The sequence below is a fragment of the Tachysurus fulvidraco genome, chromosome 18 (assembly GCF_022655615.1).
Source record: "Tachysurus fulvidraco isolate hzauxx_2018 chromosome 18, HZAU_PFXX_2.0, whole genome shotgun sequence".
In the NCBI taxonomy this organism is placed as follows: domain Eukaryota; kingdom Metazoa; phylum Chordata; class Actinopteri; order Siluriformes; family Bagridae; genus Tachysurus; species Tachysurus fulvidraco.
In genome coordinates, this window is record NC_062535.1 from 11,404,834 (window position 1) to 11,430,527 (window position 25,694).

Below are 25,694 nucleotides of genomic sequence, written 5' to 3' on the forward strand. Positions count from 1 at the left end.
GTTTCTTCCCTCAAGCAATCCACCTGATGAACAATTAACACCATGGAACACACAACACCTAATTGCACATTCCACACTTGCACATTTGTACTATGTATACCTCAATTTGTACATTTCATACTTGCACACCTGTACATACATACATATTGTCTATACTGTTTACTGTTTACTTCAGTTGCACATTTCAAAATTGCACGTGTACATACAAATTGTATATATTGTATACTTCAATTGCACATTTCTCACACTTGCAAATTGTACATACAATTTATTGCCTATATTGGATATGTATATTTAAACTGCACATTTCACACCTGTAAATGTGTACATACAATTTCGTCTACACTGTAGATCAATGCCATTCTGTTACATTGTGGAGCTTCTGTCACTAAAACAAATTCCTCGCATGTGAAAACATGCCTGGCAATAAAGCTCTTTCTGATTCTGATTCTAATTCTGATTATCTGTCAGAAACTCTTAGTCGTCCAGATTTCAATCAGCACTTGAAGGCGGCATAAGAGAGCAGTTTTGGGATTTAAATGACAAAACATTCAGGTTTTATTGTTTTAAACCCATCAATATATTCAACAGACGTATTTACGTAGTCCTATTTTAAACAAACAATTTAATCTGGACATTAATCACGACTTTTCCCCACATTAAATAATTAGCTCTGTTAAATTTCTGGGTCGAAAACTGGCCTGTACCTTAAATTCTGATATCACTTGAAGGTAGCATAAACTTTAGATCGTTAACGACGGTTGATGATTAGCTTTAGCTGTAACGCAGCTAACACATTAGCTTAACATTTACGCTGTGAAAATAGTAGGAGACAAATTAGCATTGACCATTGGACATTTTAAATATATCCAAGTATTTAAATATACTTGTACGATATATACTAATATTCTTAAATATTATTATAATATAATAATATTCTTAAATATTATTTCAAGGCTGTCTGTGTGTGTGTTTGTGTGTGTTAGCTAACCGGCTAACATATTAGCTTTAGTAGTTAAAAATGTCGGAAACTGAGATGTCATTTACCGAGGCTTATAACAGCGAAGCAAAACAAAAAGAAGCCGGTAAGTTATTTTCGTATCCACTATTACAAACTAAAGTTAAATTAAATTAAATTAAATTAGACCAGTTTGATGTGCTCCATTATAGGCTGCAGTGCGGCGCCATCTGTCGGTGAAGAAACGTACTGCACGGAAGAGCAGTTTGATTCTGGTCCATTTTCATCTGATCTGAAATTAATGGACAATAAATTACAACCCATAGAAGAACAAGTACAATATCTTCTAGTCAAAGCAGACGAGCTTCAGATCTGCCTGGTCCACAGGTGCAGTGAAAGAAAACATCTGTTTAATTCACTCATATTTAAAGACTGCTGACTGTAAAAGCTTGAACCTCCTTTTATTCGATTCGATTCAATTCAATTCTAATTTATTTCTATGGCTCTTTTAACAATTGACATTGTCTCAAAGGAGCTTTACAGAACATAAACATAGAACAAAAGGTTATTATAAAGAATAATATAAAGATTAATATAATATAAGTATTCAAGATTAATATTAGATCTATTTAAATGTGTATGTATTTATCAACAATGAAGCAAATCTGAGGTGACTCAGGTGAATGTGGCGAGGAAAAACTCCCTTGAACAGTAAAGGAAGAAACCTTGAGCGGAAACAGACACAAAGGGGAACCTCATCGTCATATGGGTGACACTGGAGGGTGTGATTATAAATATACAGTCTGATAAATGTCGTATTGATGTAACGGACCATGTTTTAGATAATGTTCCATATCCCATCGTTATAAACAACATTCGCATACATAAAGGAAGTTCAGCATAGCGGGGTCACCTGCTGGCGTTTTGGGAGGCCAGATGTAACGTGAGAAGTCAGAGAACACAAGACACTCCACACAGACTGTAACCTAAGTTTAGAGTCAAACCAAGAACTATAGATATAGTGAAATGCACTCTGAAACAGCAAAATAGTGCTACTCGATTGCTATTCTGTTATAGGGTTTTGCATAGAACCTTAATGGTTACCTCAGCAGGACAAACCAGTTCTTTTGGGAGTGTGCTTTTTATCACCAGTTTACACAGAAAAATAAAAGCAACTCCTGTGCATGGTCTTTGTAGCAAACTTAATTCCCAGAAGGAGGATTTCAGTCATGCAGTGCCAACGTTCCTGAAGAAGTGTCAGCCACATTTCAACTACCTGGAGTCTACCGCTCGCAACACTTGTCCTGGTCAATCTCCACTGCCCCAGTACATTCGCACCCAGGTAAGATCACATTGGACAAAAAGAATGCACTTCTATGGATGGTTTTTATCTGAAGTGAAGAACTGACAAATGCAGTCAGTGTTTTTATTACTGACAAGGTTATGGAAGAAATATCTGTGGTGAATTAGTTTAGTGAAAATATGACTAGTATTTTAAACAAAGCCTAACCTTTAACTTAAGTAGTATTATTTTATAATCTTACCAAAGCTGGCTGTAATGAGTTACAGCCTTATAATGACTTATAATAAGTTTATTGGATGGCTATTGGATGGGGATTCTCATTGATCACACTGAATTCACTCATTATAAAGTACAGCACTGTTGTTTTGAGATGATTTATTTCTGTATCTCCAGCTTAAACTTGCACACACGCAAACACACACACACACACACACACACACACACACACACACACACACACACACACACACACACACACTGTCACTCTCTTGTCATTAAACACAGCTGTTGCAGTTTTCTCAGCAAATGTGCAGTCAGCTGGAGCAGCTGGTACTAATATACGCTTCATACGGTTGCATCTCTCTGGCTGAGACTGACCCAACAGGGTAAGTCACCGTTTCTTTTTGTTTGGTCGTAGTTAATTATTTATAAGTTTTGAATATATTGACAATGTTGATCAAGCTTGTTTGAAATAAAAGCTGTGTTTGTTAAACACAGCAGTCATTAAAACTTCCTATAACATCTAAAGTTCTGTCCTTGTTCTCTGTTTATGCTAATGCCACATGCTGCAAATTTGGTAGTCAAACTTTGACTTTGCATTATCACGGTTTCCTATTTGATTACTACACTTTTGCATTAAAGAAATAAAGGCATAGCATGAACGTCAATAATCTTCAAACCTAGAGTAAAAAGATTTGTTTGCTGTTTGTGCTAATAATGTACCCATTATGGGTTTTATATGTATTCACTGTACTAAGGTTTTTTTTTTTTTCTCAAAACACGATGCATACATTATGAATTATTTGTTATATATGTCATCATTTAAAGGTGCAGTATGTAATGTTTCTGGTTTAACAGCACTTATGCCTGTAGTTTATTGTTGAAAACTCTTTCTCTGTGTCTCACTGCTGTAACTTCTGGTTTGGTTCATGCAACACTGGCCCCTAGTGACCATACTCCCATTAGTATGTTTTCTTTTATTTTATAATAACACTTTTTTTTACTTTACAGAGATTAATACATGTTTGGGAAAAAAGAAAATCTGAAATTTGGGCCTTAATTACAGTATTCCACGCATATAGGTTTCTCTCCCATTTCTTTCTCCCTCAGTGTCTCTCATTTCTACATTGGCCAATGTCAGGTGGATAACATCAACCTGTCAATCTTCCGTTACTGTCAACCCACACCATTCCTGGCTTTAACCAATAATGGACTGTACAAACGCATGCGCTGGAATGTGGAGCGTAAGAAAGGGACAGAGGCAGGAGAAGAAGAAGAAACGAATGACAACAGGACAGAGATGAAACAAGGGATGGAAAGAGAACAGGAGGCAAATAGGGAGAGAAGGATGGAAGGCGACAGTACAGAGTAGTGAGTGAGGATAAAATTGAAAGATGAAAGTGTTTTGCAGGAGTGTACTGTGAAGCATTTCAAAACCTGCCCAACTTAGGCTTTAAAATCCATATGGTGTTTATAACGAGAAGCTTTTTCACACCTAATTTTCCAGCATATTTTCTCATTTTCCACTCATCTCTATCTACATCATGAACATTACTATTTTGTATTAGTATGAGCAAAAATAATATAGTCAGGTGTTCTTGTTTATTCAAAGTAAATATATCACAACTGTGTTCCGTAACATCTACGTATCATAGAGAAAACAAGCTCACATTGCGTGTGGTGTAGAATTTGATTATAAGAAACTTGTCTTCCGTCCTGTTGTAGTTACTTCCTCTGCCACGAGGACGTCCACTTAGTGGAGGGAGAGGCGACGATAGGACAGACAGACAGAAAGAAAGGGGCGGAAGGAGTACTGAAGATGTGGTCTATAGGGAAGTGGGTACAGATATATCCAGAACCAGACGCAGAAGACATCAATGACTGGTAATAGGCTCTCCACACAAAAACAATCTCTCTGTACAGACAACAGGGGAATTCATGAATAATTCTGGAAGTCTTCTCCTACAGTTATGCATATTTAACAATTCAAGGCTAAGATTCTATGGTGACATTTACAATGCTGCATTGTAGTGCTGTTGAGAATCAATGTGATGGAGTTTTAAGGTTAAAATGTGCAAAGATGTCCCAAATAACCAGATATCGATTTATCAGACTCTGAAATGACCCCATGCGCTTTGTAAATGTACATGCTTTAAATTGGTGTGTCTAAGTTTACCATAAACATAGCATAGGTGGAAAACTATATACTACTAGATACTACATGTAAAATAAATGTATCATAGGGTGCTGTGCACAATTCCTCGAGGTCAATACAAGCCGCTGACATATCTGGGTCTGGAGGAGCCATCGCCCTGCGTTGCCACAGACTGTCTGCTGAGGGTGCTGTTGTCTAAGGCTGATGAGAGCATCACACACCCCATCACTTAAGACTAAGAGTATGTAACCCAACCAGGAACCAGAGAATCTTTTTTATAAGTACAGTTAGAATCCATTTCTCATTTTGTTGTAGGTTCATTTGTTTTTCCACTTCAATTGTTAGGTTTATATTTTCTCTTGTATTTGTATGTTTTTGAGGCAGCGTTTTATAAATGTTACTTTCAACCGCTGAAAAGACGACAGGTACCAAATGTTATCATCTACCAATCCAGTTTTATTTTTCCCATCAGCATCAAAACAGACAAAATAGTAACAGTTTGTAAGTTAAATTCAGCTGCCATGGTTTGATAACATCTACACACTAAATACAAAAATACATTCCTTCATTTTAAAATAAATTACAAAAATATACACAAAGTACAGAACAAAACTAAATAATTACATTTGTTGTGCTTAATGTGACCACGGTTCATACAAGTTTTTGGATTTAATGTCATGGATTTGTTTTTCCTTGATCCCTGAATGTTATTTACAGTAAATAAACAAGAACAAGTCCAGTGTGTCTGGCTTACACTAATCCTGAAAAATAAATAATAAAAACCATGAAATTTTATTCCACATACTAATGACAGTGTTATAGGTCTGAATATACCTGGAGACATGATTCCCTGATTACAGAATTCAGTGACTAATCTAAAAAAATAAAAAAAAAAAACCAAAAACCCACACAAAAAAAAGTCAGACAAAATGTAAACGTTTCTACACATACCTAGACAAACTGAAAACAAGTATACACTATAATTTAGATTTACTTTTATGGGCATTTACACACAGTTGTGACCCATTTCATTGAGCATGCAGTCTCAATCCTTTAGTTTACCCAAAATTTATGAAGCAGTCCTTTTGAACTAAGGGGACAATTGTAATGTTTTGAGGAGAGTAGCCAGACAAAACAGCAGCCGTGCTACATACATACATGCAGTTAAACCGTGACAAATCCTGGGAAACAAAAATTCACAAGTACGAATACAACATATTTTACAGGAAAGGGGCCATATAAGATGAATTGCAAGACCTTTTATAGAATTTGATCATGTTGGTCACAGTGCAGAAATGATATACAACATGGCAAAATCCATTCGCACCATGTAAAAAGATGGTTCTGGTCATGGAAACATTTATGAGGCACAAAGAGGGATTAAGAGACATGGCTTTAGTTTGGTGCATCAACTGCATCTGAATAGTTCAAGATGAATCGTTCAAGTAGCACAAACAGGTTTTTGTATCAAACCGTGCTAAAAATTAACCATATATTTACCATAATTTGATTTCTGAGATATTAATAGCACCCCCCCCTGCCCAAAAAGAACTTTGCTAATCCTTCATTAAAATAAATAATTTTAAAAAAGTGAAAATTACTATCTTCTGAAAGAGTACTTGCTTTACATTGTATCTGAAAGATCAATTTCCTTTAAAACTTCCCCATTATCATTAGTATACTAAAAAAGCCTTGTCTTATGTATTGCTGATGTTTTTCATTTCTTCGTGCTGTTACCAGTTACCTAGTATGTGTGTGTGTGTGTGTGGGGGGGGGGGCACTGCATCAGTTTTAGCCGTTATCGCAAACATTGATTAGGCTTCAATTAGGTTTCATGCTTAATAGTGCCATCTTTCTTGAATGCAAGCCATCAAGAACATGTTTTTTAAAAGAGGCAAGTAGTGCCTTCTACCATACTCCACCTAGGTAAATGATCGTGTGTAAAGGGAAAGACAGCCAGACGATGCAATAATCTAATCACCAACAGTTTTTATATGAATAACCTTGGGTGTGAATTTATGATTCTGTAGAATTCTTTTTTTTTTTTTAATCAAAGTAAAAACAGAATCACATAATTCTCATTCTTCATTTCACACTCTACAGCTGCCCTTGAAACATTTTCAGTCTGCCTAGCCCAATATTAGGCCTTAATGATGAGTCTCTAGCTCCACTACTGTCCATTCCCCCTTTGGAGAACTCCCTGAAAGCTCAGCAGAGTAGCTGCTAACAGAAGTCACTGTGGCAGAGGTTGGAGTAAGAGGGGCCAGGCTGGGCCACAGGCTTGTCTCCAGTGGGCTCAGTGTCCCAGCAGCCCCTCCAGGGAGAAGCAAAAGCGGGGAGCAGTTGTCCCCATTTAGTAATAATGTCTGGTTGATCAGATGCTGGACAATGTCAGCTTTCTTGCCCCAGTCAAGGTCCAGAGGTGAAAGCTGTTGGGCAGTGCTAGTTCCGGAAAGAGGTGGGCTGTTCATGGTCACAGAGTGAGTTATTAACCCTTCATGATCCGGAATAGGATTAGGAGATGTGCTCTGTGATTGTGAAGAATCTGGGTTATCTGAAATGGAGCCTGTCTCTGGGATGCTACTTCTCTCTTTGGGAGAACATTCATGTTCTACCTTGAATTTCAACACCATTTCTTTCTCTTCCATTTTGTCTTCAAACTCTTCCTCTGCATCACTGGTCTCTAGTCCCTCATAGATAGTGCAAAGCCCAGTAGGTGAGAGAAGAACTGCACTTAAATTTTTCTGGTGCTTACTTTGTTGTTTCTGTTGTTCCAGCTCTTGTTGCCACTGCATGATCTGCTGCCTCTGCTTCAGCTCCTGCTGCTGCTGTTGAATTTGCAGGTGAAGCAGATCCCGTTTTTGTTCCTCCAATTTCATCTCTTTCTCCTCCCTGCTCTTCTGTTCAGCCTCCTTCTCCATTTCTCTCCCCCCAGTTCCCTCAGCACTTTTCTTCACCCTTCTTTCCTCCATCTGCGTCTCAACACTTTGACTCTGTTTCTCTCGTCGCTGTTCAATCTCCTCTAGTTGCAGCTGATGTTGTTCTAGCCGACGGAGTTGAGAGGTACACCCCACATTTGGCATCCTCGGAGGAAGATCAGTAGGCAGACGAGTCACATGATCGACACGTAGTCCATGGGGCTTGGGTGGTCTTGTGCTGACTGTGGGCACCTTTTCTTGCTGCAGAACACAGATGAGACTTCCTGTGAACATGGCAAATAGTCCAAGTAGGTGTTAGAAAGTGAGTGGGATAAGAGGGTACAGTACCATGTACGAGTAAAATGTTAAGCCATAAATGAAATAAATAAATAAGAGTTGGTAGTGGAGCAATACAGAAAGCAGGGCACACAACTTAGACAAAAAGTATATTCAATATAAAAACATTCATCAGAATAAGAATATTTGTGCAGCAGTTTTTGTGCAATGAAAAACAGCCACACCCTGTATATGCAGTAACCACCGACTATTGTGAAGAGTAAAAATAAATAAAGCTTGTGTTAAAACAAAAACAAAACCTCTCAACCTGGATGAGCACATGCAAGCACCATGCATATTACCAACAAGGTAGCAATATGTGCTAGATAGGAAAGGAGGAGCACATACCACACACGCAAGCATGCCTCAAGCAACAACCCTAGTGAACAGCAAGATCAGTGAGAAGATCACTGCTTTGTGCATAATGATTCAGTGTAGTGGTGTACACAGTTTGGCATCTCAGTGTGGACAGACTGAAGATGATACATTTGGCAAGTCAGTGCATGTCCATTAAAGAAGCTCATCTGACAGACTTAGGGTGGTGGTCAAAGCAAAGCATTTGTTCAGCCCTAAATGGTGGGTCAGATGAACAGCAGAAGAACCAAACCACATGGAGATGAAGGCATATAAAAGGGTCAAAAGTGGGAAAGGACAACTAAGCACCTTGGTAAAGAATGAGATCCAGAAGCCTCGTAGATCTCGTGCTTTCTCCTTCCCTCTGGTGGTGGGATTCAAGGAGTCAGGGTAGGTGGGGGGGAAAGAGGTGGCGAGGGGTACAGCAAAATAGAAGTAGAAGCAGACTGGAATAGGAGCGCTATGTCCCAACTCCAGTTTTCAATAAGTGCAACTATGTAAATAATGTAATTTGAGATACATGTGCAGATGTGCATGTGTGATCTATGTATGTAAAAAGGTGGCAAGGCTGCCATCATAGAACATGACATGACACTTTCAGAAATAAACAAGAATAAACATTAATATGCTCTAATCCTGTAAAAATAAGAAAACTTACAGCTAGTATTTGTATGCAAAGTATGCCTGGAATTTTAAGTTAATCATTGTAACAAAAGCTTATTGTATGTGCATTTTATGAACATGTATGCAAAAACTATAGAATAAATATGGAATGTGGTGACTAATTAACTAGAGTACCATGCACAATAAACATTCATTTTTATTCCAAGTAAAGGTCTCCTTTAATATTGGTGCAATTCATCAGCCTTCATCCATTTAAAAAAAAAAAAAGTATACTGGAATAACAATTGTGTTAAATGTCTAACCTTTATTTAAAGCTAGGACAATAAGTATTCAAGAGGGGGGAGATATTCATAATATATATATGAGGGTTAAGCAAACCCAATAGTGCAAAGGAGAAACAAGGCATGTGTGGAGGGGAAGTAAAATTCAAGAGAGAAGACTTACAAACTCAATGAGAAGAGGCAAAATACAAAACAATTAATTAGTATTTGCATTAAAAATGCCATGATAAATACACACAAAAAACCCATCCCACAATTTTTTTGTTTTGAATAATTCATTCATGATATTCTGCAAAGTCCACAAGTCATGCCAGTCCAAAGAAACACTTTTTTAAAGGGAGAAACAAAACTGTTTTTCTGTAATTAGTAGTTATTGCACATACAGGACTTGAATGATCAGCCTCTACCCCCACCCCCCTAAAAATCTAACATCTTTGACATCAAGACAAACCTGGGAAGACCCTGACAGACAGCAAAGAACACTAAAAGGTGCATTGGCAAAGTGCAATCTATACATTACCTGTCAAGAAGCTATCTGTCTTTTCACATATTGTTGAGTAGTAGGAATGTGGTGCATCAAGATCCAAGTCTTGTTGGTGCTCAGAGGAAGAACTATCCAAGCCTGTCTCAATGGGGACTGTACCGCTTAGTGAGCAAGTTTCCGGCAACTCCTCACTGACCTTCCAAGAAAGCATATGCTGCTGCCCTGAATTCATTTGAAACTCCTCTTGTTGGTCGAGGAGGTCAGAATCTGCAGGAGCACCAGCAGGTGCAAGGTCCAGCTCCTTAATAAGTGATGGGTCTTTGGTTTCATCAGGAAGCTGCTCTTCATTTTCGAGAGAAAGAATGCCTGGGCTTTTAATGCAGCTCTCTGTCGTAGACTGGGCATTAGAGTTAGAGGTGTTGCACTCAAAACCATAGGAGGTAGCTGAAGTAGCAGACTGAGGTGTGTCACCACCGCCTCCATCCATCTCAGCACAGGCATCACATTCCTCCACCAAGGCCAACATGCTGTGAGCAACTTGTGTGCCATCAAAGCACTCATTTCCTGTGGAACCAGGCTCAGTAGGGTCACTGATCTGCATATCCCCATCTGTGTCACTAGCCTCATCCCCTATGGCAGAAGAATGGGAGGATGGTGCAGAAATCACTGCATTTGACAGTCCTGCTAACATATCTGCAGGCAGAGTCTCAGGTTCTTCCTCTTCATGCTCAGCCCCTGCAGTATCAGATCTACAAATTCCTAGGTCCTGCATAATGTCTGGCACCGGTTTTGGGCTGACTGGTGAGGGCGGTTTGTGTTTCTCTAGTCCAGGGCTTATACTGTAGTCTTTCAGCTCTTCAGGTGTGCTTGCACCACTACGCGTATGGATGGCTAGTTCTGAGTCAGGCAGACTGCTAGACTGAGAAACGAGTTGGGAATGGGATGCCAAGTCTTGTTTGAGGCCCACAATCAATTCTGAATTAGGCCCAGCGAAAGGCAGAGTTGAGCTTGGAACAGGATCCATAACCACTGGAGAGGATAGATCTGTTTTGGTACTTCCAATATCCAAACAGGCTTGAGCAGCAGGTTGGTTGGGCAATTCAGAGTATGTTTGCCAATGGTTGGAAGAAGGACTGGAGACAAGGATAGGATCTGTTTGAAGTGACTGTATCCAGGCATCAGCAAAAGGATTTGGTGAAGAAAGGGCAGAAACAATGGATGAAGGCTGCATACGATTCAGGTTGTCCAATCTGTAGTCTTCTGCAAAGTCATCTTCATCTGCATTTCCATAACTTTCAAGGCCACTCTCTGTGACACCCTCACTTGCCATCTCCACATCATCATCCTCATCGTCATTGTCATTGTCATTGCATTGCCTATGTGGGTCTTCAGTCATTTCTGATCCAACTTCCATATCATCAACATGGTCATCATCTTCATCATCATCATCTTCATTGGCTAAAATATCAGGGAATTTCTCAAAGTCTGGAGATCCAGCTGATGCACCTTCTCCATCAGCACCTTTTAGGCTAGCCTCACCTAGATCATCCATACTTTCAGTGCCCTCTAAAACACCAGGAGCACTAAGCTCTGAGGCCCCCTGCTGGCTGCAGCTTACATCCTCAGAGTCAAATTCAGAGGGCAGGCCTCCTGCTCGCCATAATGAACCAGCCAGACCAGCTGAACCAGGCCTGGACTCTTCAGTAGGCTGTGTACCACTCATGTCAGACAAAGACACCTGCTGACTGCCCTCCCTCTCCTCTTCCTCTTCAAAATTGCATATTATGGGCTCTTGTTTCACAACAACCTCCGAGTCTTTAGGAGGCGCTTGGGAAGTAACTGGAACCTCGCATGGTGAAGCAGGTACATGTTCTTGCTCATTCAGGTCATGTGCTACAACCAAAATATAGTCATGAACATTTTCAGATTGTACAGCACTTGGAGGATTAGGTGTTTCAAGTACAGGCACATTAACTGCTGACTGTATACCTAATGGCTCAGCATCTGTCCTCTCTATGGGGGAACTGGGGTCCACATTTGTAGGCTCTGGGGCAGGTACTTGCACCCCTTCTTCCTGACCTTCAACAAGTGCACTGATCTGTTGATCAGTCTGTGTTAGCTCAACAGATGGAACTTGTGCTTCTATCACAGATTCTACAGCTGCTATGGCTGCAGTTTCTAGAACAGCAGAGGGTCCCACAGGCACTGAGGATTGTTCTTCTAAAGGCTTTCCTTTGATGACTAATGGCAAAACTGACTGTGTTGGTTTGGCTGTTTGACCTTTCACAGAGACTGGATTACTACTTACTACTTGCTTGTGGTTACTAATCTCTGTAGCCATTCTACCTGAAGCAGTGCGTGAGGAAATGTTTCGGGGACTTTGTGGGACCTTCCTTGTTGGTACTTGTACTTTATCCATTTTTTGTTGAGACATTCTAGTGTCTGTATGTAATCGCTTGGCAGCTACAGCAGGTTTTGAGGTCTTTGTTGCTGTAGAGCACGTAGTCATAGTGGCTAGCGGTTTTCTGGCCGCTGCACTGGTGGTGGTTTTCATTTCTGAAAAAGGAAGATGATGCAATTTGAAAGGTTATCACTAATAGCACTGAAAGGGTAAACACAGAATAAAAAATTATTCAAGAAGTATAGTCTTCTTAATATGCAAACTACAGTACAGGGAAAAATCCCATATTTTATCTACCTTTTTTAGCTGCTACAGTAGCAGAGACCTTGGAAGGTTTTGCTGATGCAGAGTTGGCACCAGAGGGAGCAGAGACAGTTGTTCTTAAGGCTGTAGATTTACTAGCAGTGGTTGTTGGTCTAACTGTTGCTGAGGAAGTGGTGGGACGAGAAGTTGCTACAGTTGGCCTGAAGTTAAAAAATAAATAAATAAATAAAACTTGTTTATCTGCATTATTAACATTAAGAATGGGAGCAGAAAAGCCTTCATTAAAAACACTTCACCATTCAGAACCATTTAACAATGGGCACACTTTGCAAGTGCATGCCCTCAGAAAAGTCAGCTGCAGCAGGCTCCCAAGCGCCCTCTGAAGAAAAATTTTACTAAAAGGGCTCAGTGTTTGTGTGTATACTTGAATTGCTTGTGGTTGTGTGGGTGTGCTGGATTTATGCTGATCCGATATATAATCCAATAAGGCATTGCATTAGGAGGAAGTAAGCAGTTTCTAAAGATAATTGCTTACTTTATGTAAACAGAAATAATGAAACATTTAAAAAAAAACAAAAAAAACAAAAAAAAAAAAAAACAAAAAAAAAAAAAACACCCCCACCCATGAATGGTGTCAGGCTAAAATTGTGAAAACACTTCTTAATACAAAGTTATGGCAAACATTTGTGTTCTCTAAAGATTTGCTGCTTCATTGGCAGCCAATTTTTTTTTAAATCAAGGATTAGAATTCCCATTCCAATTAACACCTCGCCATTGAAATTACCTGGTTGCCTTGGGATTAGTGGTGGCTTTGGAAGCAGCTGAAACACTGGCTTTGGCAGCAGGTGCGGCAGTAGGCCTTGGAGCTGAAGACAAATAGTTGGGTTGAGCAATGCTGTTAAAATATAAACTAAAATAAGACAGAACTGGTGCAGAGTACTTCTGTTGAGCTGTACCTGTGGTCTTGGGTTTAACTGCAGCATTGTTACCTCCTGTGACCGGCCTACTGTTCAGTGCTTGCGAGGTTGCTGTGGGCTTTCGTGCCCCACTGCTTGTAGAAGCTACAGGCCTAACAGAGGTAACAGTTTTACGTTCAGCTGCCTTCACCTGTGTCCTTGGCGCTACAGTTGTTGCAGTGGGCACTTTTTTTAGTTGAGTTGATACTCCAACAGTGGTACTTTTCTTCATCTCCGGTTTCTTGCTTGCACTGTTTGAGACTATCTTCGTAACACCATTGGCCACTCGGCTTTGAGCTGTAGCAGGGCGAGATGCAGCACCTGTTGTGGTTGTTGCTTTAGTGCCTGCTGTACTAGGCTTGGTGGTCTTTATTGGGGCTTTAGTCTTGACCTTAGGTTTTGAAACTTTCCCATTAACCTCTTTTCCAGGCAGAGGTAGTGCTAAGGTTTCTCCATCCTGCTTACTTTCATTTTCAAGCTTCTCAAGCTGTGAAGATGATGGACTAGAAACTTGTTGGACCTGCTCCTCACTGGCAACTACTTCAGGAACAGGCTCCACTACATCTTCTGCTGGCTCAGCCGGAGTTGTAGCAACCCCATCAGGTTTCATCTCAACTGGTGCCTGGCAACTTTTTTGTATGATCCAGTTAACTCAGGGTCAGCAGGGTTCTTAAAAATAAGAAAAACAGACTTTGAAGTTAGAAAAAGAGCATCTTGGTATTACTGTAACAAATAAATAACAAATAATGAATTAATATGAATTATAAACATATGAACGAATACAGTTTACTAATAAGTAACAGGAGAGATGTTACAGTATTCCCTGAAGCTCAGTAAGAGTTGTTTGATTTGCCTCAAATTAATTCACCCATTTTCTTAAAATGTTTTCACTTTACACAGAATACAACACTGAGGTAGTTTGAATTTAGTGATGATTTGAGTTGCCAGGTATTTTTGGTTCTTGATGTACAAAATCACAGTGAAGCTGAAAATCATACATGTAAAACATGTTATACATGTAAAAAAAAATGTTTTCATGTTAGACAACGAGTGGAATCTATAAGGCTATTCGGGTTTATACCAAATCTGATGAAGATCAACATAAATGGCAATTATTTTAACTACAGTAGTCCTTAATTTGTTGGTTCACTTCTACAGGTCTTGCCATAGTGTTAAAACTTTCTGTTGTTCAGAGACGAACACAAATAATGACTAAGCTCAACCAGAAAAAGGGAATAAAAGTTAAAATGGAGAAAAGAAAACCACTTGCAGTGAACTCCATGACCTCTCACTCTACTTTCCTTTAGCGGCACTGCCCTTTAAGCCATGGGATTTCTTTCTCTAAACCTCTACTCCCCTTTGCCTTCTTTTCTTCCACCCCCCTCCCATTTCACCCTTGAGAGACCTGTTCCATGCAAGCAGATGGCCTGGGCATCAGAGCTATTGTATAGGTTAAAAAAAACAAAACCGGCTTGACCGGCAAGCAAGAGGATGAATAAAATGTGTGGTTGTGTGCTGGGGATGGTGGGGGATGTAATACAAGAAAGACTGAAGCGGTGAAATTCAATTTGTACTCTGTATTACTAGACAAAAGGAACAGGCAAACGGATATAATTAAAGTGCATGAATGAGTGCTGTAGAAGCATAATGGGTGAAATCACCATCATACATAATTCTAGTGCAGATAAATCAAATTTGTAAGGGATGGAAGTGAAAGTCATAAGTGGTGAAAAAATGGTCATGCAAGCGCCAATATATTGTGCCAGAATATTTTCCCATTTATACATGTTCCAATTTATCCAAATGCATTGGGTGAAGGACATTGTTCATAGGATCACAACTGGAGAAGTAATTGCACACAAACACAGTAATCCAGCTCCATACCAAAATCTTCATGGGAAATGACCACTGCCTTATAGAACCATGTTTATTACTCAAAAAAATATTGTCATGCATTTGTTTACAGATATTGGTAACAACCCATTGTGGCAGTTATCCAAAATGGCTTGCCTATTACAGCATTTCCATTTTTCAGATGTTGTTAAATGTTTTCGAGTACGAGTTAAGGCTAACAAATTCAGACACATTTGTAAAATGCTCTGAAGATGATCACAGCCAAGATCAGAAACCATAAATCCTGAACAAAGGGGTTCAGTGGTAACATCACATTTTTTGCCATCAAACTCACATTTGCAAGAACAGCTAATTCCACTTCCTCATTTAATTAAAGCATCAGCTTTCAGAAGGCATAGCATGTAAAGTAAAAACAATTCAAAAGAATCCTTTTTCAAATTATGACATTCTTCCAGTTTCCTCACCAAAACTCTACACCGACTCCTTTATAAGAAAGGGCTTCTGACCCCAAAGGCACCAGGATGGTTATCATTCTTAATCTCACTCCCAGCCTGTCAGTACTTTCCCACACATTATCCACCTTAAAAAAAAAACCCAGAAGATTACTGTAGGTCTGATGTGTGCGAGACTTGGATTACTCAGCAGTCTTGGATTAAGCAGGACAGACTGTTAGACAGACCAAATTCAGAATTGATGGGGGGCCGGGCCAGACAACCCCATTTATCTCTGTTCTGTGCCGCTCACTGAAGAGATAAACTCAGTGTACTGTCTAGACCAGGATGCATGAACGGTCTAGTGTTCTGCCTGTCTGTTTATTAGAGCATAGCCACTAAATATGGCACACTTGGTTAAAACTGTAGCATAGAACAGGGAATGGAATACAGAAAACTTACTATTCGTATGAAGTCTCTACTCAGGATCTGATCACAAGGCATGCTTTAACTACAAGACAGGCAGGTCTATTAAATGTTGCGGTTATGGTAGCTGGCCATATGTACATAACTTTGTGGTCAGCAGTCATGAAATGCTTCTAGCATGTGTTATATAAAATGGTAGAAATGCTCAAAAATACTACTAGTGTAACAGCTCTCAAACTGAGCAAGCGTCTGTGTTCATTTGCAACTGCAAACTGGTCACATCCTGCATTCTTGACACAAGAGCCAGCATGATGACCAAATCCATCTTTCCCCTCAGTCTAATTTTCAGTCATGGGAAAGGCAGAAGTCATAAAAACTGCTCTGTACTGGGGAGGGGGAAAAAATACATTTTTAAAATACAGCTGCATCTTGCACTTTCTTTAAATTACAAAACAAAGCTTGATTAGCAGCAATACAACCACATTTGTGACACAAGGTAATACCCCTTAGTTAGAGGACAAACAGAAGCAATGAAACAGACATCTGAGAGAACAGCTTACACTATCCAACCTTAAAACGCTGCACTCTCACCATGCCATCAATACACACAATGCTGCCAGTTCCTGCTGAAATATGCCCCCCCCCTCATAACTTTCATACTCATCCTCCTCTTTCTCTCCCACTATTCTACACAGTACATCAATGTCTTGACTACTAGTGAGAACGCTGGAGGTTTGCCAGTTTGTAAGACCTCTTACTGGGGCCCTGAAATACGTCAGCATGCCAAGTAGGACAAGGCCACTGCATGGTGATTTTAGGCCTTTCACTGACACTAATCAGCAACTATATTGCTGTTTGCAGTTGGTGAACGGTGTTTGTTTTCTTTCTTTTGTGATTATAATAGGATACAAGGTGTTGAATGTCAGTGGAAGGGGTCATTTTAAGTGAGAATCATGAAGGACTGCCCATATACTAAGGAAATCCTGAACTAAGATTGGGTACAGAGTCATATGAAGATACTACTCAAGGATTCAAGTCACCCATCTCATTGTCACATTCTTTATTACACTGGATATCCAGAGGATAAAGATTGTATAAAGACTGCTTTTCAGCTGCAATCGCCAATCAATAAACTGTTCCCAATGGATAATGCTCACACACAGCTTGTAAAATAACTCCAACAATTTCCACATACTTTTGTAATCTATAGCAGCTTAGTAGCTCAACCTATAAAACTGGTTTAATCCGTACAGAAAAGTTCCTTCCATCATTAAGAAGACCGCACCCTCGATACAACCCCCCCCAATTACCAAGCCATAACCACAAAAATGTCTCTTTATTTAAGTGGGTGTTGATGCACAGCCTTTATTCTGGTGCAGTCGTCTATTAAATGTACAATGAGAAAATGAGCCCTGAGCTCATACCCTGAAAGGGTTCATCGATACAGGAAAGCCCTAAGGCAGCCAACAGAATCTCTCATTCAACTGGATTAGTATTGGCCATGCATTGGAGTGTCTAATGTTCAAATGTGTAAAATGACACTGCAGAGCTCAATGGTGTGCGTGTTGTCAGGGCTAGACAAGAAAGTGCCAAATTCACAGGGGGGTTGGTATGGAGCAGGACAGCAGCATTTGGTAAGCCATCACCACAGAGAGACGATGTCAGGTGGCAGGCACATGCATTTTTCCGCACCAGAAAGCCAGGGCAAAAGGGAAGCAAGGCAGACTACATTCTCACATGAAGATCATTTACACTGGAGAGTGTTAAACAGGTAGGGTGGTAGAGATGGTGAACAGTGGCGCAATGGGTTGAGTCACGTCTCATGATGCAATGGGGATTCTGCAGACATTTATTAACATACAGGAGTTGTGCCGCTATGAATTAAAATGAGGCCGGTTGCTTATATGCCAGACATTCCATTCAGAGCACAATACAAGTCTGTCATGCCAAGTTACCGCTGACAATTATTGAACTAATGAACAATTCAAAGCATTGCAATGATCACAGCACAATATTCATGAACTGGAAACAGTCCAGTGCCAACATTAAACTCTTGAACCACATTCTATTAAACTCTTCACTGCCAGCAACCAAAGTTGCTGGCAGTGAAGGAATTGCATTCAACTTCTTAATAAGTGCTTAATTGCATTCAAGTGCATAATTGCATTCAACTTCTTAATGTCTAGCCCTCAAAGACAATATCCATACAAACTACACAATTAAAAAAAAAAAAAGTACTGACGCAAAATTTAAAACGTATGCAGTATCCCAGTTTCCTATGCCATTCTTCACAATAATTATGGTGACAGTCTGGGTTGGGCATTTCGCTCTAGGATCAACATAAAAGAGGACTGCTACTGCAAACAGAGCTACACCAAAGATGTCGGCACTCCCAAGTATCAACCAAGCAAAAGATGATCCCAGGACAACTTGAGGCTGCTGTAACTAATATTTTCCCATCATAATAACAGAGTTACTCACATGGGTCATTCAGCCAAAACAAAACCACCATGAAAAAAATATTGCATTTGCTTGACCAGACCGCACAAACACACCACAGCGGAACATGGGATAATAAACAAAGCATGAAAAATGATGAAATCATTAGCTCACTAAATGAACACCACAATCAAAGCCAAACAGATGCAGAAATCGAACACTGCCCTGCTCATGAGAATCTCACTCAAAAGCAAATCTGACCATTTAACAATTTTCTTAAAGCCTACCTAGTTGCAACAATGCTAAATTAAGCCAAATGCCCTTATTAAAACAGGTGTCTAAAATAACAGGACACAGCTGAGCCCTTGCACCAAAGGATAAGCCTAGGATTTGGCACATGCTCAGAGAAAGTGGACAACACAAAATTACAAGAAAGGCAGGAAGCTACCACAATCAAATGCCTGGATTTGCTAAACTTTGGGGTGTTTTGTAAATAAACATGTCCATGCATATCTATATTCCTAGAAAAAGACAATTTGCCTTATGTCAGGTGACTAAATACAGATCTCTTCCTGCAACCCACAAGTTCCCATCCCCCTTTCCGGCATGTCAATGGTTTCCCTGCTCCAAGCCACCTGATTCAACTAATCAGCTAACAAACACTCCTTCTAGATCTGAATTGATTTAGTTAGCACAAGGAAAACTACACTGGGACCTTAGTTCAGTGCCAAACATGCAAGGTTTTCATTCAATGCTGCAAACTTCATCTTGGAAAAGCTGGGTTTCTGGTTTTTGTAAACAAGTAGACACACAAGTGCAAAGAACCAAGGTATCAAATGCTCCATCTAACATGGGTGGAGCATTTGAAGCTGACACCACAGTGGTTAAACAGTGCTGCCTTTAGCAACTACTAGGTTGTTTTGATCTTGCCATCTAGAAACTTCTGGAAATTGCATTAACAACATGGCAGGTGTTTTCACAAAGGAGCAGATTGAAAAGATTTGAGCAAAGCCATAATGGTCAGGTAAACATTTTCAAATGAAACTAAACCCGTAAAACTAAAAAAGCTTGGGCACTTTGATCCCACACTGACATTTTATAACCAAATGGAAACTACTGGCTTGTTTTAAGCAAACATGTAGCTTGTGATACACCATGTATATATAGTGTAGTCATTTCTTCAAATACCATGACATTTTCTTCATAGTGCCCACCACTAGATAGGATTAATTTTCAGTGTGTTGGATCAATAACTGCAATTAATGTGAACAGGTTTCCTGCCCTTTTCTTGTGTCTAAATCCATGGCAATTACATACTTAATACGTTCTGAACAAGGATCAGGTTGACACCCAGTGACACACTCTTAACTGCTTATCATGGAAAGAAATTAATCTAAAAACCCTAGACCAAATCCTAAACTTGCAATAATGGACATGCAACAGCACGTTCTCACGAGCAGCCAGAGCAGTCGTCACCCCTTAAACGGCCCATTTGTTAATAAGATAGTTTGCAAATGAGTCCAGGAAGCGTAAACCCTGCAGCTGCCATCAGGCAACAGGGTTAAATTTCTCTTCCATTCCTCGCCACAACTCACACTTCCATTCAAAGTAAACAGGGTTCATGAACTCTAAAACACACACCATGTGTACTTTATATCCACAAACACAACGAAGCTCGGATTTAGTCATAGATAATCTCAATTTGTGTTGTATTTGTTGAACACCTCCTTGTAAACATCCAAGGCAGGTGGTCACACAATCAATCAGCATCCATTACACTTTATTGATCTGATGCCCTGGTTAGTAAATGAGTAACATTTTATCCGGATCCCATTTGGGTCCCTTTTAAACGGTTTAATTGTAATTACGACACACCTTCAGCTTGATCTAGTGACAAAAGGTGGTTTAAATGAAGGCACCTGACCCAGACACCCGCGTTCACATAATACACTATATACTAAACAGGACAGAGTCTCAACAGTGGCTCATATCATATGATCCGGATACGAAAGACGTCTTTTTTTTACAAAAACGTGTCAAAGCGCACCATTAGGATCGACGTGACCAGAACAGACGTGAACGACCTACGTGATGTTATTTACACAAAGGAAACTAACGCACAACGTAAAGCCAGACAATGTGGTTCAATGCACAAACAAAAACAAGGTGCTGCGCGAGATAATAATAAGAATAAGAATAAGAATAATAATAATAATAATGTGAGGAATAATAAAAATAAAACACCTTCAAATAAATTCGGTTTTCGCTCCAAGACACAACACAGAGATCCGAACCCAGTGTTGTTTAAAGCACAAACGTGAGATTTGGACGTTTTCTCCACTCACCGCAGGCCGCTTTCTCTTCTTCACACGTCAACGGAGACGCACGCGGAAATTTCTAAACGCGTCTTTTACCTTTACGTAGCGCACGCGCGCGCAACCGCCGTTATCTCGGAGGATGTGTATATATATATATATGCGCGCGCGCGCACACACACAGGCAAAACAAGAGAGAAACAAACGATTTAGAGGTTAAACATTTCCTCCCCTCGTGTTATAAGCACGCGTACAAATCCACGATTAAACTACAAACCCCCCGGTTTCCCCGAGCTACCCCGGTGTTCCCATTTATAAACTAGCGCCCCTCCCTGGCTCGCGCTTGCTTATGCAAATTAGCCGAGAGTACAACCACGCCCACTTTCCAATCTGCGCACGCGCACCTACCTCTAGTTAATGTTTACTATATGATGCTAATAGCTGGCTAATATTTCAGACACTGTTTGATTTGTGGTTCTTATAGATTTTTTGTCCCCAGATCTCTGAGCTCGTTTATAAAGTAAAACGTGGCCCTTATGTTGATATTTTATACAAACCAGAGCTGTGTATCTGTTTAAATAATGAACACAGAGCTGTATTGTTATGGAAACTTGCAGCTGTCACTATTGCAGAAGGAGGAATTTAATGAATACAAGAAGGTTAAGTGAGAAATGTAAATAAATAAATAGATAGATAGATAGATAGATAGATAGATAGATAGATAGATAGATAGATAGATAGATAGATAGATAGATAGATAGATAGATAGATAGATAGATAGATAGAAATAAAGGATGGACGAGAGACTGAAACAAGGCCTCTGACCAAACTGCAAGTCATGACAGAGATGACAAAACTAATAGGTGGTAAATGGGTTTGAGGTGAAACAGCAAGCAGCTCCAACTTTCAGGGGATAAAAGACACATTTTAATTTCTATTTGTGTTTTTGTGTAAACATCTTTTTTTACATGGGGCTTTTTATATTATTATTATTTTATTCTTTTTTTTTTTAAAGCCCACAGTCTCTGATCAATCAATTTACATAATAGATTGAACAAAGCTTTCAAACAAATAAACAATCTTCATGTATTCATGACATGACTAGAAATCCATGAATATGACAACAAATCATTAAAATTCATTAGATAATTAAAAGACCCATGTTATATGAGTAAATAATGCCCATAAAACCGAGGTCGTCACCATCGTAGAAAATCTTTCTATCTACCTTATCTGTCCATATCCATATCTCTATGTGTAATGTGCTGTAGTGTACATGAGCCCTGCCTTGGGGACTGCTCATGTTACACGTTCCTGAAGCACATATGCCTGAGTAATTCTTCTTCTTTTTCAGTATTGCTGTTGAAATGGACTCAGACGGATCTTTCAGGCAATTCTACTGCTCCTTAATGCACCAAAGTGCAAGTCAATATCTATTAGTCAGCCATATTACTAACAGGAATCAAGATTTACTATCTTATGTTCCATTTGCTAAACCTCTTAGACTATCGCTGAGTTAAGGTGGTCCTCAGATAAAAGTAAGCTATATTTTACAGAGTGGTGTAGCCACATGGGTGGTACAGGACAGCATTTGCCACCCCAGATTTGTTGCTTCCTTCCAATTCATGCTGACTTAATGACTATAGATAGCAAGTTAATTAAAAACATTTTTACACCATTGTCAGTGTTTGGCTTTGCTGTACGTAGCTCTGCTGTATGGGTTAGAGACTGTAGCAGTGAGGAAAAGACATGTAGCAGAGATGAGGATGTTGAGGTTCTCTTGAGGAGTGACAAGGATGAACAGGATTAGGAACGAGCACATTAGAGGGACGGCTCAGGTTGGCTGTTTTGGGGACAAGGTCAGAGAGACTAGATTGAGATGGTTTGAACATGTACAGAGGAGGGAGATGGTTATATTGGTAGAAGGATGTTGGAGATGGAGCTGCCAGGAAAGAGGTCAAGAGGAAGGCCAAAGAGGACATGAAGCTACTGGTCGTGAGAGTAGAGGATGTGGAGGATAGAGTTAGGTGGAAACAGATGATTCGCTGTGGTGACCCCTAACGGGGAAAGCTAAAAGTAGAGTAAGAGTCTGTGTTTGTATCCTTTCTGTATCCTCAAACAGTTAGGTGGTACCACCAATTTACTACCCTGTGTCTCACAACATTGCCTTTAATAATTTGATAATTACCAAACAGGAACTAGTAAAAACTACTTTTAACTTGATATGAAAAGTATTTAGATGGTAAAGATGTTTTAAGGATCATTCTGGAAACATGGTTATGCAGCAGATAGCGTTGCTGCCCCCCAGTGGGTTTCCACAGGTTTCCTTCGACCTCACCAACACTTACATATACATTTTATTCAGTTAGCAGATGTTTTTAAGTTTTCTTGTATATTTATAAGGAAATAACAAGCAAAGTGATACTGTATAGCAAGCAAAGGACAATACAAGCAATGGTACCAGACTAGCAAGGTAGTCAGAGTAAAAGTGTTAAAATGGTTAAGAATTTTTTGTTAAAATCTTAATATACAGTCAGTTCTGGATAGACATGGTGTCATATTCATGTGTGAATAACAAGAACCAGCTGCTTGCTGCCTATTCAGTATTTGAGCAACAGGGTGTGGTTTACAACAAAACGGCTGATAGTGAGAGTTATCTGTTCCTAACTATATTCTCCTTTCTCACATGAAAACAGACCAGAATTTAGAGTTAAAAGCTAAACGTTCCTCACCAAATGAAACAAATGAGTAATTCTGATCCATGGATGTAACATTTAAACTCAGTTCCACTCACATTGCCTGCTTAAGCTTTGGATCAGTGAGACAGTTTGCATAAATGGTCAGTTGGGCACAACACAAACGAATAAACATTCAGTCTGATTTAGAGTTACATAGCACAGTTATACAAGTAGATGCTTTTCTGTTCAAAACAGTTACCTTTAGTGATTATTTGAGTTGCTAGACTAGCCATTCTTTTTTTTTTTTTTATTAAATAGCAGTTTTGTGCATGAACTGCTACTCGCTGGAGGTTTTTTTTTTAGTTGTTTTTCACATCATTCTATGTAAACTATAGGAATGGTTGTGCTTGAAGATCAACAGTTTCTAAATCACTGAAACTAGTCTGTTTGGCACCAATCACAACACTGCAGTAAATTAGATTTTCCCTCCATTCTGATGTATAAAGTGAACATTAACTACAGCTGTTGACCTTTTAGTGCATGAATATTCTGCATTATGTTGCTACCAAAATGGTCTGATTAGATAATAGCATGAACGAACAGGGGACCAGGGGGTTTCTATTAAAGTGACCGGCGAATGTTTTGCAATGAATTTGACATCACATCGACAGTTTTTTTTTTTGGAAAATGGTTATATATCTGTAATACAAAGACAAAAACAATAGTTTGGAAATGACCTCATTATGGAGAAAACATTATAGTTTAAATATCTGAAGCACATGCTATAGAACACATATGACTGTATACCAGGGGCGGTTCTAGACCTTTTTTAGGGTGGCTCCAGTCTGTGATCTCAGCCACCCTAAAACTATAAGTATAATTTTTACTTTCAAAAATAAAAAATAAAAATTACGTTAAAATGCAGGACATGTTTTCGATGGGAAAGGAAATTATTTATCAGTTTGATCCAAGAGCGAATTTTTTTTTACTTTGCTTTTACGCGCGTGCGTTGTAGTCTTTCAAAGTGCGTCATGCATCAGCTGTCTGCTTTATTAGAACGGAGAAGCACAGAGTCAGTCAGAGCGCAGTGAAATGTCACTATTCTTATTACTAGAGTTGTAGCACAAACAAAATATTAATGCAAACGATCCATTCAATACTGAATAAAAATAACATTTAATTATTTGTTCTTTATCTTGTGAATATATATATATATATATAATTTTTTTATTATTTATGACTGCATTCTTTGGACACACTGTTCGTAGAGAATGCACACATACATGAACTGATTTGATTCAAGACTGGCATCATTACATCATTCATAACATTTTATTGTCCACTTTTGCCATTTTAAATAATAGCATAACATTTGGCTTACTATGTAGTCATATAATATATAAAATAAAACTCTTCTTCTTTTAAATTCTCACTGAGGGCTAAAACCCCCTAAAGATGAAATCCTTGAACCACCCCTGCTGTATACAATGACCTAAGAACAGGACCTGAGGACAAAGTACGATGAACTATGTGTCTCCTCCAACCCAACTTCAACCTCAGACTTACTGAGGACATTTAGTAAAAAGATAATTGTGTTACTCCTTTTGTTGAAACGTGTAGTTTAGCATGAGATCACGAGTCATATTTGAAAGATACTTAAATATAGACCTGCGTGGGTATTTCAATGGCATGGTTTCCTTTTGCATGGAATTACAGACCCAGTGCGATGACAGATCTGCATAGAACATCCTGTTCCGATGATTAGACCTGAACCGCTGGCTTACAAATGAACCTTCTGGGTTCTGTGAGGTTTCAACTTAATTACAGAAGTGGAAAATCAGCACCTACACTCAAAGCACTTACAGAATTAGTTTGTTTGATTCGAATATGTCTTTCAAAGCGCAAAAACAAATAGAAATAAATATTTAACAAGTTCAGCTTTATGACAAATACAATACTGAGGTGGTCTGTACAATTTCTTTTACAGTTCAAGAGGACCTTGGTTACAAAAAGTTTGAGAACCTCTGCTTTAATCCATGTTGGGGTTTTTTCAGATTCGGTAAATTGCTTTAAACTCACCAGCCAAAATAAAAACACATGACTGAGTTTTAGTTCTTCATTTAGTGCTGTGTTAGGAGTTCTCTAGCATTAACACATGGCTCATGAGTCACTTATTTTTCCAATGTTTTCATCTATTCTTGCGGTAAAATTTTCCATACATCCTATATTTTTACAATATAAAGTATCACACGGTTAGTAGCCTGTAAAAATAGCAAGAAAACTGGTTGACAAAATGGC

The 25,694-nt window shown here is 39.2% G+C and overlaps 2 protein-coding genes across 5 annotated transcripts; one reads left to right on the forward strand and one right to left on the reverse strand.

Annotated features, from left to right (window-relative positions):
* The first annotated feature begins 477 nt into the window (after positions 1-477).
* c18h19orf67 (chromosome 18 C19orf67 homolog) lies at positions 478-9,072 on the forward strand. Of its 3 annotated transcripts, XR_003442020.2 has the most exons (9): positions 595-1,085; positions 1,171-1,345; positions 2,156-2,300; positions 2,766-2,866; positions 3,591-3,851; positions 4,206-4,364; positions 4,724-4,876; positions 7,413-7,478; positions 7,662-9,072. XR_003442020.2 is itself a non-coding variant. In XM_027156176.2 (8 exons), the coding sequence occupies exons 2-8, from the start codon at positions 1,022-1,024 to the stop codon at positions 4,866-4,868; spliced, it is 1,050 nt and encodes a 349-aa protein (XP_027011977.1). In that variant the 5' UTR covers positions 478-555; positions 987-1,021; the 3' UTR covers positions 4,869-5,374. The 3 variants fall into 3 exon arrangements, 2 of the variants coding, with proteins under 2 accessions (XP_027011977.1, XP_027011978.1); XM_027156176.2 differs by lacking the exons at positions 7,413-7,478; positions 7,662-9,072 and adding an exon at positions 478-555 and having other exon boundaries at positions 987-1,085; positions 4,724-5,374; XM_027156177.2 differs by having other exon boundaries at positions 7,413-9,072.
* Positions 5,071-21,037, reverse strand: si:ch211-214c7.4 (mucin-17). Of its 2 annotated transcripts, none has more exons than XM_047803281.1 (6): positions 20,648-21,037; positions 13,254-13,922; positions 13,082-13,163; positions 12,331-12,497; positions 9,669-12,188; positions 5,071-7,837 (listed from the first exon to the last, which is right to left on the reverse strand). In XM_047803281.1, exons 2-6 carry the CDS (start codon positions 13,861-13,863, stop codon positions 6,783-6,785), a joined length of 4,434 nt encoding a protein of 1,477 aa, XP_047659237.1. In that variant the 5' UTR covers positions 13,864-13,922; positions 20,648-21,037; the 3' UTR covers positions 5,071-6,782. The 2 variants fall into 2 exon arrangements, with proteins under 2 accessions (XP_047659237.1, XP_027012241.2); XM_027156440.2 differs by having other exon boundaries at positions 20,749-21,036.
* Positions 21,038-25,694: the final 4,657 nt, after the last annotated feature.